The following is a 17,030-nucleotide window of genomic DNA, read 5'->3' as shown; positions in this document are numbered from 1 at the left end:
AAAAGAAAAGCTGTTTGGGCAATTATCAAAAGATATGAAAGGACAGGATCATTAGAACCAAAAAATAAATCTGGTCGACCAAAAAAAATGGACGTTAGAGCTGGACGCAAGTTAAAACAAATTAGCCAGAATAACCCTTTCATGACTTCTCGTCAAATTCAGATAGAATTACAGGCTCTAGGGTGTAATGTGTCCTCAAGGACTGTAAAACGAAGGTTGGTAGAAGAGATCTATTTGCACGTAGGCCAGCAAAAAAATCATTGCTTTCAAAAAAGTATCGGTTAGCCCGATTGGAATTTGCCCGTCAGCATATATACTGGACAAAGCATGAATGGAAACGTGTTTGCTGGAGCGACGAATCGAATTTTAATTTGTTTAATTCCGATGGAATTCAATATGTTAGACGTCCTTCTGGCCAGCGTTTGAATCCCAAGTACACAAAACCCACAGTTAAGCATGGAGGTGGATCAGTAATGGTTTAGGGTTACTTCTCAGGTTATGGAATGGGCCCGTTACATCGCATAGAGGGCATAATGGACAGGTTTATGTACAAGGATATTCTCAGAGATGTTATGTTGCCCTGTGTCGAAGACAATTTACCATTGAGATTCCAATTCCAGCAAGATAATGACCCGAAGCATTCCTCCAAATTATGAAGCAATTTTTCGAAGAAGAAAAAATACCAGTTTTAAAATGGCCATCCCAGTCACCCGAACTTAATCTCATCGAAAATTTATGGAAAATTGTAGATCGTGATATTAGGGATACAAACTATTCAAATAAAGGTGAATTATTCGAACGGTTGCAACAGAAATGGAAAAATATTGGTTTTAAACTCATAGACAATCTTATTGAATCAATGCCACGTAGATGTCAGGCTGTAATAAATAAACAATAATGGGTATTTTACAAAATACTAATATTGTAGATGGTTTAGTTTGTAATTTAAAAAAATACTTCGAAAAAAAAGTATTGGTTATTTTTTAAATTTGTCTATCTACTTTTGTCCAGCGTATATTTTGTTATTTCTTATTATTTACCAAATTAGGTGATTGTTTCTAAAGAATGTTTTATTAGTTTTATACATGTTTATGTTGCCCATAATATACTTTAATATCTTTATTATAGAATTTTTATTTCCTTTGATTTTTTTAAAAAACTAAAATTTGTCTATCTACTTTTGGTGACTACTACATTACTGTATATGTATATTGATAAATATTTAATACAGAAAGAGTGCTATTAGATTGGATATTATGGTCGAAAAACAGTGATTTTTCAAAAGAATTTCTTACTGGGCGAATGTTTGGGGTGGGTTGTGTTGATGAAAAACAATGTTTTTGTAGAAAATAATATTTAATACTTAATTTAATAACACTGTTTATTTAAATTATATATAATGTTATATATAAAAGATATTGGATAGCATGGACGAAAAACAGTCCTTTTTCACAAGAATTTTATCAAATATTTAAGGTGTAGTAATTGAGTTTAAAAACTAGATATCCAAATCCTGTGTACATTTTTTTAAAGGCCCAAATTTTCTCCCTTTGGTAAACAGAATAGTATATAACATACGTATATTCTACAGTTTAATAAATGTACCTTGATCATACATGGTTGATAAATATACCCAAAAAAAAATCGTTGAATAAATATATATTTAACGCTAATAATATATGATATGTTGCTTGAGTATTTTATGCTGTTGACGATTTCCCCGTTTATTTTGGTTCCAACTGAAACATTCTCTAGTGCAGATTTAAACAGCCCCTTCGAGAAAACATTAGAATGGACCAGTGATAATATGCATCCCTGTTGCACTACTTTACAAATTTCTATTTCCGCAGATGGAGTATTGTGTTTCCAACTGCCTAAAAGAGAAGTTGAGGGCATTTTTCTTAGATTCAATTGCCTGAAAGATACAAAAGTCGACAAACAAACATAAAATAAAAATATAACAAATATAACAAACAAGAAATACATAACAGTATGCATACATTTTCAGGCGATTTGTTTTGCTTCATCTGCCTGAAAGAAGCAAAAAAAAATACTTGAGCTTGTCTTCTCTTGACAGCTTAAAACTCAATACTCTTTACACTATTTAGGAAAAAAAGCATGAATAAATTTGTGATTTTTTGTCAGGCTTTTAAAGTAAATAATATTCATTCGTCCAGGCAGTTGAAGCCAAATAAAATGGCTTGAATTCCACTTCTTATTACAGCTCAAATAAATAAAGAAATAGTTCAATTTACTCTGTCGGCAATTGTACGCGTACATTTTTTTATCTTTAACTGCCTGGAAAAGTTTTTTTTACTCTAGAAATGAAGCTCAGACCTTTTTTTAGCTTAAACTGCCTGAAAGAATAAATATTACTTTACTTTAAGAGCCTGAAAGAAAATCACAAATTTATTAATTTTTTTTCCTAAGTAGTTGTAGTGAGTTTGAAGAAATATAAATAAAAAATAGCTTCAACTTATCTTTATTCTTCGTTTCTTGGCTTCAACTGCTTGGAGGTATCAAACAACTTCCTTCGTCTGGTTTTGGACTATTTATTTTATTTATCAACGGTATGCATCAGTTTTACAAAAACAAAATAATACAAAAGATACTAATATTAATACAACTTAAGCTAAATAATACTAAGACATAAATCAATGTTACACATTAATTTAAAGAAACAAAAGTCACGAGTCACTATTGAATTTGAGAGAACTCCTAAAACCTGCTAAAGGAAACATGGAAATCAAGACTATACCTATCGAAAGAACGTTGCATTCTAGTTATAGGATTGTGCTGTCCAGAAGAACTACTATCAAAGTCTACATAGAAGAGTTTTTTAAGTCTAGGCAATTTTTGCACCCGAGACCATCCAGAACTAGCATACTCCAAAGTAGAAGGGATACACTTTCTGAATTAACTTTTTAGTATGAGACACGAATGTCAAGTTAGAATCGAAAATTACTCCGAGATCCCTTTTTTAAAATAGTGGAACTATAGTATAATCAAACAATGTAAGACTGCGAATCCTTCCAAAAGTTATTGAATAACACTTCGGAACATATAAATCTAAACCATTAAGATTGCACCATACACAAAGATTATGCAAGTCATCTTATATTAATTGATGGACATTGGACATTTGAATCAATAGACAAAAACAATTTTAAATCGTCAGCAAATAATAAAAATTCACAATTTCTTACAAATAATCCTTATATTAATATTATTATATTAACAAATATTGTAAAAACATCTTAACCCTACAAATTCACATTTATGTTAAAGTCGTGCCTGCTTGGACCCATTTCGAATTATTACACATAAATTGTTTGTTTTTCAGGGAGCTCTTTCGACCAACATAGACTCTGTCAACGTAAAAAATGCGTATCAAGATGTCAGAAGTGACGTTACGGAAACCCAATGGTGAGTTTTTATTTTTAAAAGTACAGTTTAGGTTTTCAAGCATGGTTGCTATATAGATAATTTGGCAAGATTGGACTTTTGACAGATTTGATAGATAGTTTGTGGTATATGTTAGGTTATGTCAAGAAATAAATGGGCGGGGAAAGTAAGCGTATGAGCACCCTGTATATCAGCCTTTAATTTACTCTTTCCCATTAATTTAAATATTCAACTTATGTAATGTATTAACATGTGTTATTTATTGTTTTAGAAACTAAACCGTTTATATGGGGATTTTAATACAAATCGTCACACTTAAAGAATTTAATTATGGGAATCATATGACGTCACCCTATAATAGATGTTTACATTAAGATTACTCTATAAGTATAAATATTATAGACATATGTGACAATATAATAGCCTTGTTTCGTTGAAATCTGAATCACTAATAAATGTGTATCTCAAAATTTAATTTGAATAATCTGCCTGTTTAATATACGGTTGTAAATGCACGCTAAAAACACTGACCAACTATTTGGGCACGATGAATACAACGACGGAAATTAGTGGAATATTAAAATAAAAGATGTGTAGCGACATTTTAACGAAGTGTAAAAATGCACCCTAATAAGAGTCAAGGGTCATCTGTCACATTGAAAATTTTGACATTCAGGAGGAATGAAAAAAATATATATTTTTTTCGTTTGTTCAGGGCCGTCTTTAAATTCGAAGGACCGACGATCGTGACGTCAGCCAAAGGGTCGGACTTTGACCAATTTAAAACCCAATTCGGCGACGACGAGAGGGCGTTCGGCTACATTCGAGTCCAAACCGGAGACGAAATGTCGAAACGAGCGAAATTTTTACTGGTCACCTGGATCGGGCCCTCAGTCAGCATTTTAAAACGGGCCAAGATGTCCACCGATAAGGCGCTTATTAAAGATATTTTATCGGTAAGTGTATAGGATATTGCACGTTTAATTAATTAGATATTTAGACAAGTAACGATGTATTTACAAGACATACGTAACAATTTAAAAACTTTGTGGATGTCTCTCGGATGTCATTTTTTTGATAGCTGTCACGTACAATTTGTTACACGCCGTACATTTTCTTAAAAAAAAAATTATGGAGGACATTGACAGCTTTCACTAAAAGAACCCGATGTCTTACGTCAAATGATATATTACAAGCCATACGTTATCACGTGAAATATAGCATAGACATTACCGGCTTTTACATAATTGCTCTGCACCGAAAGGAGCAATTTTCAATAAATGATCAAGCAAAATTTACAATAAGTCACATGACAAAATCCAAATAAATAAATGAAACTTGGCAAACACGCAGCAACATGTCATTTGTAATCAACCGACCCCGGGAAGGGTGAGGGGGAAGGGGTCGAGCGGTAACTGTAAGTTGACGTGGGGAAAATGTGTTAAGGCAACTGAATCACGTACACCAAACTTTATTCGGTATAGGTGACATGTTTGACGGCTGTGAAAAAAATTAAATAAAGTACGTCAAAATGTAAAAAAAAGTGCAGATCTCATAAGAACAACGTTTCTTCCTTAATTGTCCCTCCTCACACATTACCAACCTAAATAGGGTGAAGTGGGGTAAGAGTAATCAAAAAAATGATAGTGGCACTTTAATATTTCATACCAAAAAAACCAAAAGAGAAATCGGGTTCATTTTTAGTAGGCACAGAGCTTTTTTCTTTGTTAAATCAATGTCATAGTTATTTATTTATTTTTTGTTTGCTTTTGATTTTTTTATAAACCAAAATAAAAAAAACTTGTCGGCTGATTACACTTGCCCCAGAGAATGGGGCAAGTGTACTCACGGCTCCTAACTGCCATATGAAAAATTCTGGGTTAAAAAAATTGCTTGATAAAGTCCAGTGCAACGATATATTAGAATGGTCACCCGTCAAAACACCAGCATTCCACCTGCCAAACAATGTCATCCACCTTCTATTTACATTGTTTGAGAAGTAAAATGCTGGTGTTTTGACGGGTGACCATTCTAATATATCGTTGCACTAGACTTTACCTATCTTAATTTATAAGGAAGTTATGAACTTTTTTCGTGGAGCAATGATAGGGAATAAAACTTAAAGATTTTCTGAAAAGTATATTACGTAGGTAAGTTGAGCAAAACAGGCTGTGACATGTTTTTTTTAATTTATTTAACGTTATATGAGGTAAAGGATACTGGAAAAGTTAGTTCTCCTCTTGGCCCTAAAGTTTCTGGTAAAACTCTGGTTTTCCTAAAGGTTCTGGTAAAACTCGCTCTATATCTGATGCAGCCACTAAGTGATGGTCCTCTTGTTCAGGCCTGTGAAACACTGAACTATGCGCGTTTCGGTTTAATTTTTTTTTAAACTTAATGGTAGGTTGCGATTCTTCATCAAGCGTTGTTATTTGACCAGCATAGAAAAGTATACTTTTCTTTCCTTTAAATGAGACCAAAACCCAGTTTTCAATGTTAAAGTTTTCTACCCCTTTGAGAAACAATTCGTCTTGTTTTAATGCTTCTTCATCTTCCTCTAACCTTTTTGCATAAGTCTCAAAGGTGACGTCGTCGGATTCACTGTCACTTAAAATTTGCGGTTCGTCTTCAAGAGCTCTCATTAATATGTTTTGATGTTATCTTTTTTTTGATTCCTTCTTTGTTTTCTTTGCTATTCTTTCACTTTCTTTGCTTTATCTTTCGCTATTCTTTCATCTTCTTTTTCTTGCTCAGTCTTTTTCTTTTTTTCTATGTTTTGTTTTGCTGTTATAATTTCAGCTCCCGGAGCTACCCTTTTTCTTCTTTCTTTTTCGTTAGGGCGGGGCGATTGCCTCACTGTTTCCAGCAACAATTCTTCAAATGATACAGAACCGCTACTTGGTGCTGCTATTGGTATTGGTCTACTTGGCCCTGCTATTGGTTCTGGTCGCGGTTCTGATGCTAGCTGCTGCGTGGTTGGTTTCTCTCTCGATGGCTCTTCATGGCTGCTTGTGCTGGGTTCATTAAGAGGTTGTTCTGTGGCAGGTTGGGGATTTCTCAAACGTTCTTCATATCTTCGTAGAGCTTCTGGATCATATTTAGAGCGGTCGATGACAGATCTATTAAATGGGCTTATTCCTCCTCTACGAAAGCCCGATGTCAGTAAAGCTGGTCTGTCTCTTTCCAAATTGTGCTCACAAGTACCGAAAAATCTTTCTTTGGTATTTTAACACCCACATGTTTTCTTTGGTACTCCGCTAATTTGGAATCCCACCGCGACTTAAGGCTCTTAAAGACCGCTAGGTCCATGGGTTGCAATAGGTGGCTGGAGTGTGGAGGTAATTTAATTACAATTATATCATTTTCGACAGCCGCCTCGATAAGTTTTGGGTCTAAGTGCGTTGAATGTCCATCATACAAAAGCAGGATTGGTCTTTCAGGTACAACGTTGCGAATAAAAGTTTTTGTAGAATAGTTTACAAAGATTCCCGTTTCCATCCAACCATTTGGTGACGCAGCATAAGAAGTACCTGGAAAGGTAGATTCCTTGCGAGCCAGCCAGGTACTCCATAGATTTTTTCCCTTAAAAATAATTAATGGAGGCAGTTTATCCCCATTTGCGTTGCCACCCATGAGAACTGTCGTACTCTCTCTTCCAGGCCCGGTGGTTATTCTTGAAGCAGGGGCATTTTTCTGATCCACAATTTTAGTTTTACTTGGATCGAGCGTAAAACTAGTTTCGACGATGTTATAAATCTGAGAAGGCTTATTTTGCAGGTCGTTATTTTCTAAGGTTGCTTTTAACATGTCAAAATATTGTTCAATCAAAAATGGATCATTGGCTTTTTTTCTGGCATACTCCAGTCCTTGTGGTTTTTTTAAAGATAGCCTGTGCTTTTTTTTAAAGGATAAGAACCAATCCTCGCCAGGTATTCCATCTTTAAATGGCATTTTTATATTATTTTTCGTGACATACTTTCCCACCAATTCTAAGATTTCCTTTCTGCTTAGCCCCAAACCCCACTTCTCCATGATTTTTATGGCATTCACTAATTTTTGTTCATCAGCTGCAGGTATTGCGGTGGGTTTTCCTTTGGACGTGCTTTTTGATCCTCGGGTTCCTCGTAGGTGTTTTTGAAGAGTGGAAAATGGGATGGACCTCTGGGCAACACCAGATACTGAATACTGATACGATTTTCTTGGATGTTTCTGATCGCATCTTTTAAAAGTTCAGCACTGTAAGAAGGGTCTTGTTTTCTTTTTTATACACTCTCACCATTTTGAAGGAACTCACTAGGAACTGTATAAACTAGTCTTAGATCGGTCCTATTTTAAAGATTTCCACACTGTCTTTACAATTAATTAAAGTCTTTGGTAAGTATTTACAATATTTCTTCGATATTAGCGTTAGCCTGTAACAATAGAGAAAATGATAGGTTATAGCCTAAAAACTCAAGAAGGAGGAGGCTGGGGCAAATGTAGTCAGTGATTAGATCTACCCCAGTCTCAGTGATTACACTTACCCCATATGCGTATTTCGGTGGAGTAAATGTAATCGCTGGCATACATTTTTTGTTAAGTATCGAAAATCAAATCTGATAGCAGAATCAACATCCTTGTCGAAAATTACCTAAGGGAGCAAAATATTACAACTAAATAATAATATTAACAGTAGTAATAGGGAATTAAAATTCTTAAAAGGCACTCACAAAATTATTATAAATGTCAAAGTACAAAAAAGAAAAAGGGAAATCTTTGAAACTAGAACTAAGAGGTTAATAAAAAGTAATATGGGTATAAAAAGGGTCATATTTTCGAATTTCGAAGAAAATATGTTCCAAAACGTTATAAAAAAAATCATAGGGCTTGATTACATTTGCCTCATGATTACATTTACCCCACTTCACCCTACTACTTTTTGGTCTCTAGCTCATTTTGCAAAGCTTCAAAAAGGCGACGGGGCGCCATTTTGAAAAATTAAATTAAATAGAAAGGGGGGTCATGCGATACATCGTTTGAAAGCTCCCACTGAATGGTTTATGGTCCTAGAATATTAAGTCATTACTTCTACCCATAGCAAAATGGCAGCCTTTCCAAATCTTGTTTTTCGTATTTTTATTTATTTTTATTTTCTTTACTATACCTGTTCAGATGTAATTTGTTTGTACGTATGTTGTTGTTTGTAGAGTTTGTATTTTTTGTCAATGTCAAAAGAGAAAAAAAAACAAAAAACACACCTACAAACAAATTACACCTGGAAAAGCTTGAACTAGAGACCTAAAAGTAGTATTTAGGTTGCTAATGATGTGTGCCAAATTTCAAATATTTATATAAAAACGCATTCAAAAAATAAGAGGGGGGCGGTACAATTAAAAGTCGCACTGTATAGTTTTTTTTAAACAATAAATTGGCCATCCTCTTTTAATAAAAGTTCTAAAGCCATATCTGTCTATGTGTGCGGTTTCCGGCTGTTTTTCCCATTGTCATTAGTTATATGCATGTCGCTAACAAAATACACCCAGTGACAAAACATGTTTGTAATCATATAAAACGTGGATTAAATGATAAGAGATTTCGTAAATTTAACATTTTATAGTCACAAGGCGGGTGGTTTTATTTGAATTTGCGCGTATATGGGCGCGTGACTTCTATATGCAAATGACACCCGTTATGTATAGAATAAGCCTATTAAATTAAATTTTTCAAATTTATGGGTTAGTTGGAATTTTCTTATTAAAGGTTAATATGGCCTTTTTGGTTGTAATCTTCTCGTATTATGGTTGAGATTGTACAACAAGATCCATTTGTTTGAAAACAACGTGCACACCTGCTGGTGCTGCTGTTTCAAGAGGTTTTTGATTTTTTTGTATATGGCAGATGGTTGGTGCCTTGTACATTATAAGTGCCCGTACATTATAAGTTTCAAATAATTAAAATGTTAAATTACTTTTATGAATAATTTATAATATGGGCTAAGCAGCTTTTGATAAAATAAATATATCAATTCGGATATATTGTTTATATTTCTTAAAAGACCAGAAATACAGGTAGGAACCTTAGTAGTAGCACATTATGTTACATCATCTTATATATTACAGTACTTATATTCCAATTTTTTTACACAAACCTTAATAAACAAGTCTAAGATTTTATGAACATTCAAGTCAGGAACATTTAGGTGTAAGCAAATTGAATATTTCTCGACAGAATGTCAATTGTCGCATGTTCTATATTAAGATCTGGTTACATGCTGGTATACATTCACATATAAATTTTGTTTTGTTTTTACTTTAAAGTTGTGAATAAACTCTTTGTTTCATATATTACTTCTATAGAACCGACTAAGAAATTTAATAACTATTGCCAGTAATATATTATTACCATTTTTTCCCGTAAAGCTCTTGGACTAATTTTACAATGGACCATTTGTGTGTTGCCTACGATCGAGTTCTGCTTTATGGCATCTGTTTGTGTTGGTTTTTTTTTTTTTGGCAAAAAATTCATTTTATATTATTGTTTTGTTATTGTACAGGGTGTTTTAATCAAATGACAAAAAAATTATAATGTTTAAAGTGGGCGTTTTGCAGGAAATACAGATCTTTACCAAAAATTTTATTACAGTAATACTTGCAGAAAATTATTTCTTTCTAAACTAAGAACTTATTGCAGTATTTTATTTTCATCACTTTTGTCAGTAGAATTTTTTTCCCAAAGCTCTTGAACTAATAATTATCCAGAGGTGACTGGAATTCATCAAAGTTTATTTCTTCATTGATCAAAGATGTTAACAATATATGTATTGCTGATGGAAATATTGGTCCAGGAACCAAAGTTCTACTGTTAGAAATATACAGTTATGAGCACTTTGTCTCTGAATTTTTTTTACATTTTTCAACTTTTAAGGCCGATATTTCTATTTTTCAAAATTTTTTGAAAAAAGCACTGAAACATGTATCCAGATATTTTTTGAGAAGCATCTATATTCTAATTTCCAGATTTGTAACTCGCTTATTTTCAGAGATATGAGTAGTTTGTATCTGAAATTTAATTAAATTTTGTTCTTTCAACTTTTAAGGCATTTTTGGAAAAAAGCTGAAATATGTGTCCAATGACTTTTTTTATAAAAATCTATGTTTCAATGTTCAGATCTCTAAGACTCGTATTTTTAGAGGAACGATCAACTTTTTATTTGATATTTTATTTTTCAAAATTTGTGGAAAAAACCGTAAAATAGGTTTCCAAAAATTTTATTTTTGGAAAAAATATACTGAAATAGATGTCCAATGATTTTACGAGAAGATGCTATATTTAAAATTCGTAAGAAAAAGTAATAGAATAGCATTTGGATCAGTCTTTCGCTCAACGCTTATCAGAAACTTATTCCAGGCTTTCAGATTAAGCGTGAGCCAAAAAGAGTTTAACTGCCTGGATTTAGGATATACTTATCTTGAGAGCCTGTTAGATTAACTAGGGATTTTTTTTAAGTTGGTTAGAAGTTCTTTATTTGCTTAGATTTTACTTATAGAAACTCTCAATTAATTAGGTATGTCCAGGCTCTAGAATTTATGGAAAAATTACTTCCAGGCATTTTAGGTACTTCAAACGTTTTCTATAATTAGTCACTTTTTCAGGCACTTGACTGCATAAAGTAAGTTAATATCCTGGAATAAGTGTCTCACTATTCTAAGTATCCAAAAGGAGCATTGAGAAAAACGTTTCAGTATAGATGTAAAATATTACCGGTAATATTACGTAATATTACGGTAATATTGATAATTTATTAAAAAAAAACAGCATTTTAATACTTACTAGTTTTTTTAATTCAAAACTGTAAAAACATTAGGAAACACAAAAAAAACGAGTCAGAATGAACTACGTAATAGAGTGGATAATGGTAAATCATGCTCATCATCCCCAACCTATTTATCTGATTCTTCTTTCTCCTTGGTTAATTCACTCAAGTCTATAATTTCGAAACCGAGATCTTCTTTTTCAATTTCTTCCTCAGACTCCTCAGTAGCTTTTTATCTTCTTGAATGATCTTCGTTTAGTAAATTATAATTATGGGCAATATAGGTTAGTTTTCTGGCTCTTTCCACGGTAAGCCTGTTTCTTCTTTGCCGATGAATAAATCCATAAGTACTAAACGTTCTTTCGGTTGCGGCTGTTAGTTGACGATGGTAAATTTAAAATGTCTACAACCAATCTACTTATTTTAGAACTGGTGCAAATTCCTGCCCACCAAACATGCCCAGACATAGATTTTTCGCTGGAAATAACGAATTCCTTAGCAAAAAGATCACCACCTCTAATTTTGTACTGTGCAAGTGCTTCCATAATAAGACCTACTTCTGAAGAATATTTTGGATGACGCCTTGCAGTTTCATAGATGAGCTCCGTCGCGACCAAATTTTCGTCTTTCGTCCTTGCGCCTCGCGCCAATAAATCCAAGTAGAGCTGGGCGAATAGCGAATAAATGAGAGTATATAGAGTGAAAAAAAACCCAATATTACCAATGTTACCGGTCTTGCAGCAATATTACGTAATATTACCAAAATTACCGGTAATATTACCCTTTACATCACTAGGTTTAAGTTTCTGGAGGGAGCATTTATGGATCTGAATTAAGTGCCTTCATATTTAAAATACATTCAATTGGTTTAATTCCCTCTAATATGCAATATTTATTATAAAATAAATATAGTTTTCTTTCTACGTTCCTGTACGGACGACACTGGTTAAACTTGACAAAAATCTCCTACAAAATGATTGTTGATACTCAGAGGGAGTGTGCTATATCATAAACATATCTATGAAGTTATTGAAGTTATGATGAAGAAACGCGATTTTTTTCTAACACCCTGTAGCTTAAAAGTTAAGGGGTTGAGGACATAGCCTTATTAAAACTTTTCTTCTTAAAGGATTAACACCCTTAAGAATTAGATTCTTATTCTTACTCTGTAACACCCTCTAGAGAGCAAATCAAAGTACTTCTCTCCTATTTTACCCTTAGAATATTGAAAGGCTAGAAGTAGCATACCCTGAAACAATGGGTAGTTTGTTTTTTTACAACATCTTTGATGCAATGATGCCAAATGTTTATGAAGAAATTGCAAAAAAACATTTCATAATATCATGAAACGTTGTCACTTAATTTCACAGACACAAAAGAATACCACTGTTCGTCATCAATAAAATATAATTTTTTGGAATAAACTGTGATAAGATACTCTTTAATAAAGTCGATATTCAACGTTACATGAATGTAGATAATGTATTTTAAAAAAAGGTAATGATATGGCAACGCCGCTCGATCTCATTATTGATGCCACCGACACAAGAGTGATTACCAGTGACGTCGTCAAAAAATATTTACATGATAAATATTTATTAATAATAGAGTATGCTTTAAATATAAGTAATATTACTGTTTATGAACTATTTATGTGTTGTTTTTAAGGCACTTCATTTGAGTAAAGGTACCTACCTAAGATGCTACCTATATGCTAACAAGAAGCATTTTTTTGTAAATTATATATATTTTATAGATTTCTTAATAATTTCTGTTTTAAGATACAAATGTTTAACATTTTGCATAATTTTATTGCATTAAACAAATATCACTTTTACATCACATTTTACATAATATCAGATAATATATGCAGGGTTCTAACTTCTTCAAAGGAACAGTATTGCTATTTCAGAAACTACTTTACCTAATATCTTTATTGAAAGTACATAATAACTATTGATAGGTGTTTCGTAACTGATAGGTGGTCGTAATTTATTTTTGAGCAACCCTGTATATACAAACTTCACGTACAAAAATGCGCAACTTAAAATAAAAATCGACGGGTCCGAGCGTTTTTTTTCGAACACACCCCTGAATTTTAAATGAATTTAGACATAACTTTTGGGATGCACTGTATATAATAGTTTATAAAAACGCTCAAATCAGGCCTTCTTTTTTTTTAAATAGTAAACTAAATAAAAAAACACAGAACCCACGAATTTAAGAAATATACCTGGACTGCCAATCCATTGAAAAACAAATGACCACACTAGGTGGCCGCCATTTTGCGTGATTGTGTTCTTTCGATGTTGGTCACTCTGACAAATTTCAGTGGTTCCAACATGTTTACAAAAACCAAATATTTACCTATGTACAGTGAACCGAAAAAATATGGAATAAATTCAATAAAAAATAAATGAGGTTTGTTCGAAAAAATGGTCGCACACGTCGATTAATATTTTCGGTTGCGCATTTTTTTCAACAAAAATTTTGTATACAGGATGTCTGATGTAGCCGTGGTCAATACCAACTTTCGAATCCGTTTTTTTTCGATTTTTAGAAGAATTACTTTTAGAGGCTTTGAAAATCATACAAACGACAATTTTTAAAACCGCATATCTTAGAAACAGTTGAATAAAAGTGTGGCATGTGATACATCGAAATATTTATAATTTTGTGTAGAATCCAGAAATTTAATCACATACAGGGTGTTCTATTTAAAATAAGAAAGTTGGTATTGACCACGACTACATAGACACCTTTGTATACAACATTTTTGTTGAAGAAAATGCGTAACCATCAAAAATATTAATCGACGTGTGCGGCCGTTTTTTCGAACAAACCTCATTTATTTTTCATTGAATTTGTTCCATTTTTTTCCGTTTACTGTATACATTTAGTTTTAAGAATTTACGATAGTTGTTTAGTTCTGATATTTTTTTTGTACTTGTTTAAGAATCTCAGGGATAGATACATGCACTTTAAAATATGTGTTTTATTGTTCTCATTAACTTGTATCTTACGAATCCTAATACAATAAAAATGATGATCTTCATTTCAACTTTTAAAATTAAAAATAAAGGTTATTGTTACCCTATCATTTGCTTTTCATTATACCCATTTCAACAATTATGCTAATCTCTAGCACATATTTTTTAATTTAGAATATGGTTAAAAACAATGTTAATGAAAATGATCAGATGGTGAATGAACGACATAAAAGTAGGCATGTAACTAAAAACTATGAGCTAACCAATACATTAAAATGTAAAATAAGTTTTATTATTTAAAGAAAACTATAAAAAGGAAAATTACTAATTTAAGAGAGAGAGAGAGAAAGAGAAGCTTTAAAGGTAAATGTTTTAAACAACTCAACTGGAATGGACAAGAAAGCGGTATAGAAAAAAAAAAGTATAGATGTTTCAAAATTTCTATTTCCTGGCAGCTAATTTCGCGACCTTAGTACTCCTTAGAGGAAAGCTTTCCAAAATATGGACAATATCCTCCTACAAAGTCATATTTGAAATATATAAATTAAAGGCATTTTAAAATTAAGATTCCCTCGTTAATTTTGTGAACTATAATTTGAATATAATATGATTTGATTATTTATGGGTGAATAAAGTGCTCGATACTGTACGTTAGAGATAGGTCGTATTCGTATCATTCGTACCAATGATACAAATCTCACTGTACTGTCGACTCAAAAATCGTAAAAACCTTTTCGTATTTGTATAAATTCGTATCGTACCGAACCGTCCTAGAATCGGCAACCTAAAATCGTATGTATCGTATTAATCGTGTTCGTACTGCTGACATCGTATTGTATAAATACATTGATACAAAACGCAGTGACATAGGGCATATTATACATTTATACATAAGTATAATATCTATGATTTAATTTTAGTACGAATAATACTAATCTTTTGATACAAATCACTAAGTTAGTGCGATTCTACTGTACAAGACACGACTTTTAATATTTATGTTCATGACATATCACATGTCAAACATTTGCAACACTGAAAATGTTTTCAGTCCTAAAATCCAATACAATATGATGTCTTAATATATAGCTGAAAATTTCCTCTTTCAAAAATATGTGTAAACTTGACAACAGAAAATCGGCAAATATGTTTGTAAAAAAACACCCTCTTCCCCTGAACTCAAAGTGATTGTTTACTGATCTAGTATTTTAATGTTCTAAATTTAAACCTCTAGTTTAGTCTAGACTACCTACATGCGAAATATCTTTAGTTTGTCTTTCAAATGTACGCTTTTTACCTTTGGTCGTGTAACCAATAAAAATAAATTTATTCTTATCGCGTACATAAAATAAAATTCAATATATTTCTTTTTAATTTTGTTGAAGACAATGTATTGTTTAACATATAAGTAAACGTTTATATATTTTCAAACCAAGGCCGCTGATTAACGCGTATCCACTTCCTCTCCTTAACTAATCTCACTTCCTAATTAAGACGTTTAATTATTCATTGTTTATTTATGTTTTGATTTTTTTGTTGTTCCGAGAAATGAATACTAGTAGAACATAAAACTGGCTAATTTATTAAAAATCCTTGATTTTCCAGAATTTCGCCGTAGAACTACAAACCGAAAACATCACGGAAATCAACCTGCAAAACTTCGAATCCGAATTGGACAAAGCGGCTGGTGCACACTACGGTACAGGAATCAGAAGTTAAAACTAAGACGAAAAAAGTACGTTTTATAAGTAAAAAAAAACGCGTGGAGTTCTTCACTTTGGGACCAAATCAAACGGGCACCTTGCTGCCCCCAATTTATGAATTTTACCCACATTCTTTAATATGAGACTTAATAAATTTATGTATAATATTTTGTAATATCACTATAGTGATGGCGTGTATATATTTTTTAATCCCCATTATATAACGAGTGTGAATGTGATTCTATATACAGGGTGTTCCATGGGCATGCAGATAAATAAACGAACAGCTTAATTATTTTGAATATCGCTACAAATTTAAACGGAGGAATAGAGGCCGTCTTAGAAAATAACACCTGTTTTAATTTTCACTATATTTTACTCAATCCAAAATGGCCAACCAATTAAATAATGGCGCGACATTCAAAATGATTGTGATGATACGTGGGACACCCTGTATATAATTTTCTTTTGTAGCTCTAGTGTCATTTGTTTGTGTTATATGCTTCAATTATATATGTAATGTTTATGCGAGGAAAGCGATGACATGACTCCCTCCCTTTTAAAATCTATAGACAAAAATCATTTTTATTATATAAAGGAGGTAAGTATAAAATTGTGGCACTTGTCATCGCCATTTCTGTCGCATTTTTATTATTAATTTTTCCGTTGCTTCTGTTATTCATTGATCTATAATGATAATTATTATCGCAAATGTTTAATATATTATTTATCAAAAAAAAAATCATTTTTTTTAATCCCTTGGCAACTTAACGGGAGAAATTTCAGTATAAACGGGCGTAACTTTTTACAGTTCCACCACCACATGCCGCCGGTGAACAATATAATGTTCTCTTATAGGTGGTTAACCTTGTGCTAATAAAATGCTTTCTTTATTTTGCATACATTCATAATGAATTTATTGTTACATTTTATCATAAAATGGTCTTGAACTATGACATATTAATTATTAAAGTTTTACAGGAAAGCTTTTAGGCAACATTTAAAAATTTTTTCATTACAATTGTCACATATTCTTGGATCCTCACTGGCACCAATTAAAATCAAGTATTGGTCCAAACTAAGTCGAAATGTCCACCAATTAATAATGGACATCCTTTGTTAATAATAATAATTTTGGGCACT

At 32.3% G+C, this 17,030-nt stretch overlaps 1 protein-coding gene across 1 annotated transcript in view; it reads left to right on the top strand.

The window, feature by feature from the left end:
* Positions 1 to 16,054, top strand: part of LOC126739255 (uncharacterized) — a 44,457-nt gene extending 28,403 nt beyond the window's left edge. The window contains exons 2-4 of the mRNA XM_050444839.1: positions 3,344 to 3,426; positions 4,121 to 4,361; positions 15,790 to 16,054. Coding sequence (XP_050300796.1) covers positions 3,344 to 3,426; positions 4,121 to 4,361; positions 15,790 to 15,903 — 438 coding nt within the window. The 3' untranslated portion in view covers positions 15,904 to 16,054. The remainder of the gene's footprint in view (positions 1 to 3,343; positions 3,427 to 4,120; positions 4,362 to 15,789) is intronic.
* Positions 16,055 to 17,030: the final 976 nt, after the last annotated feature.

The sequence above is a fragment of the Anthonomus grandis genome, chromosome 8 (assembly GCF_022605725.1).
Source record: "Anthonomus grandis grandis chromosome 8, icAntGran1.3, whole genome shotgun sequence".
NCBI lineage: Eukaryota > Metazoa > Arthropoda > Insecta > Coleoptera > Curculionidae > Anthonomus > Anthonomus grandis.
This window is presented reverse-complemented; position numbering and strand designations above follow the sequence as displayed.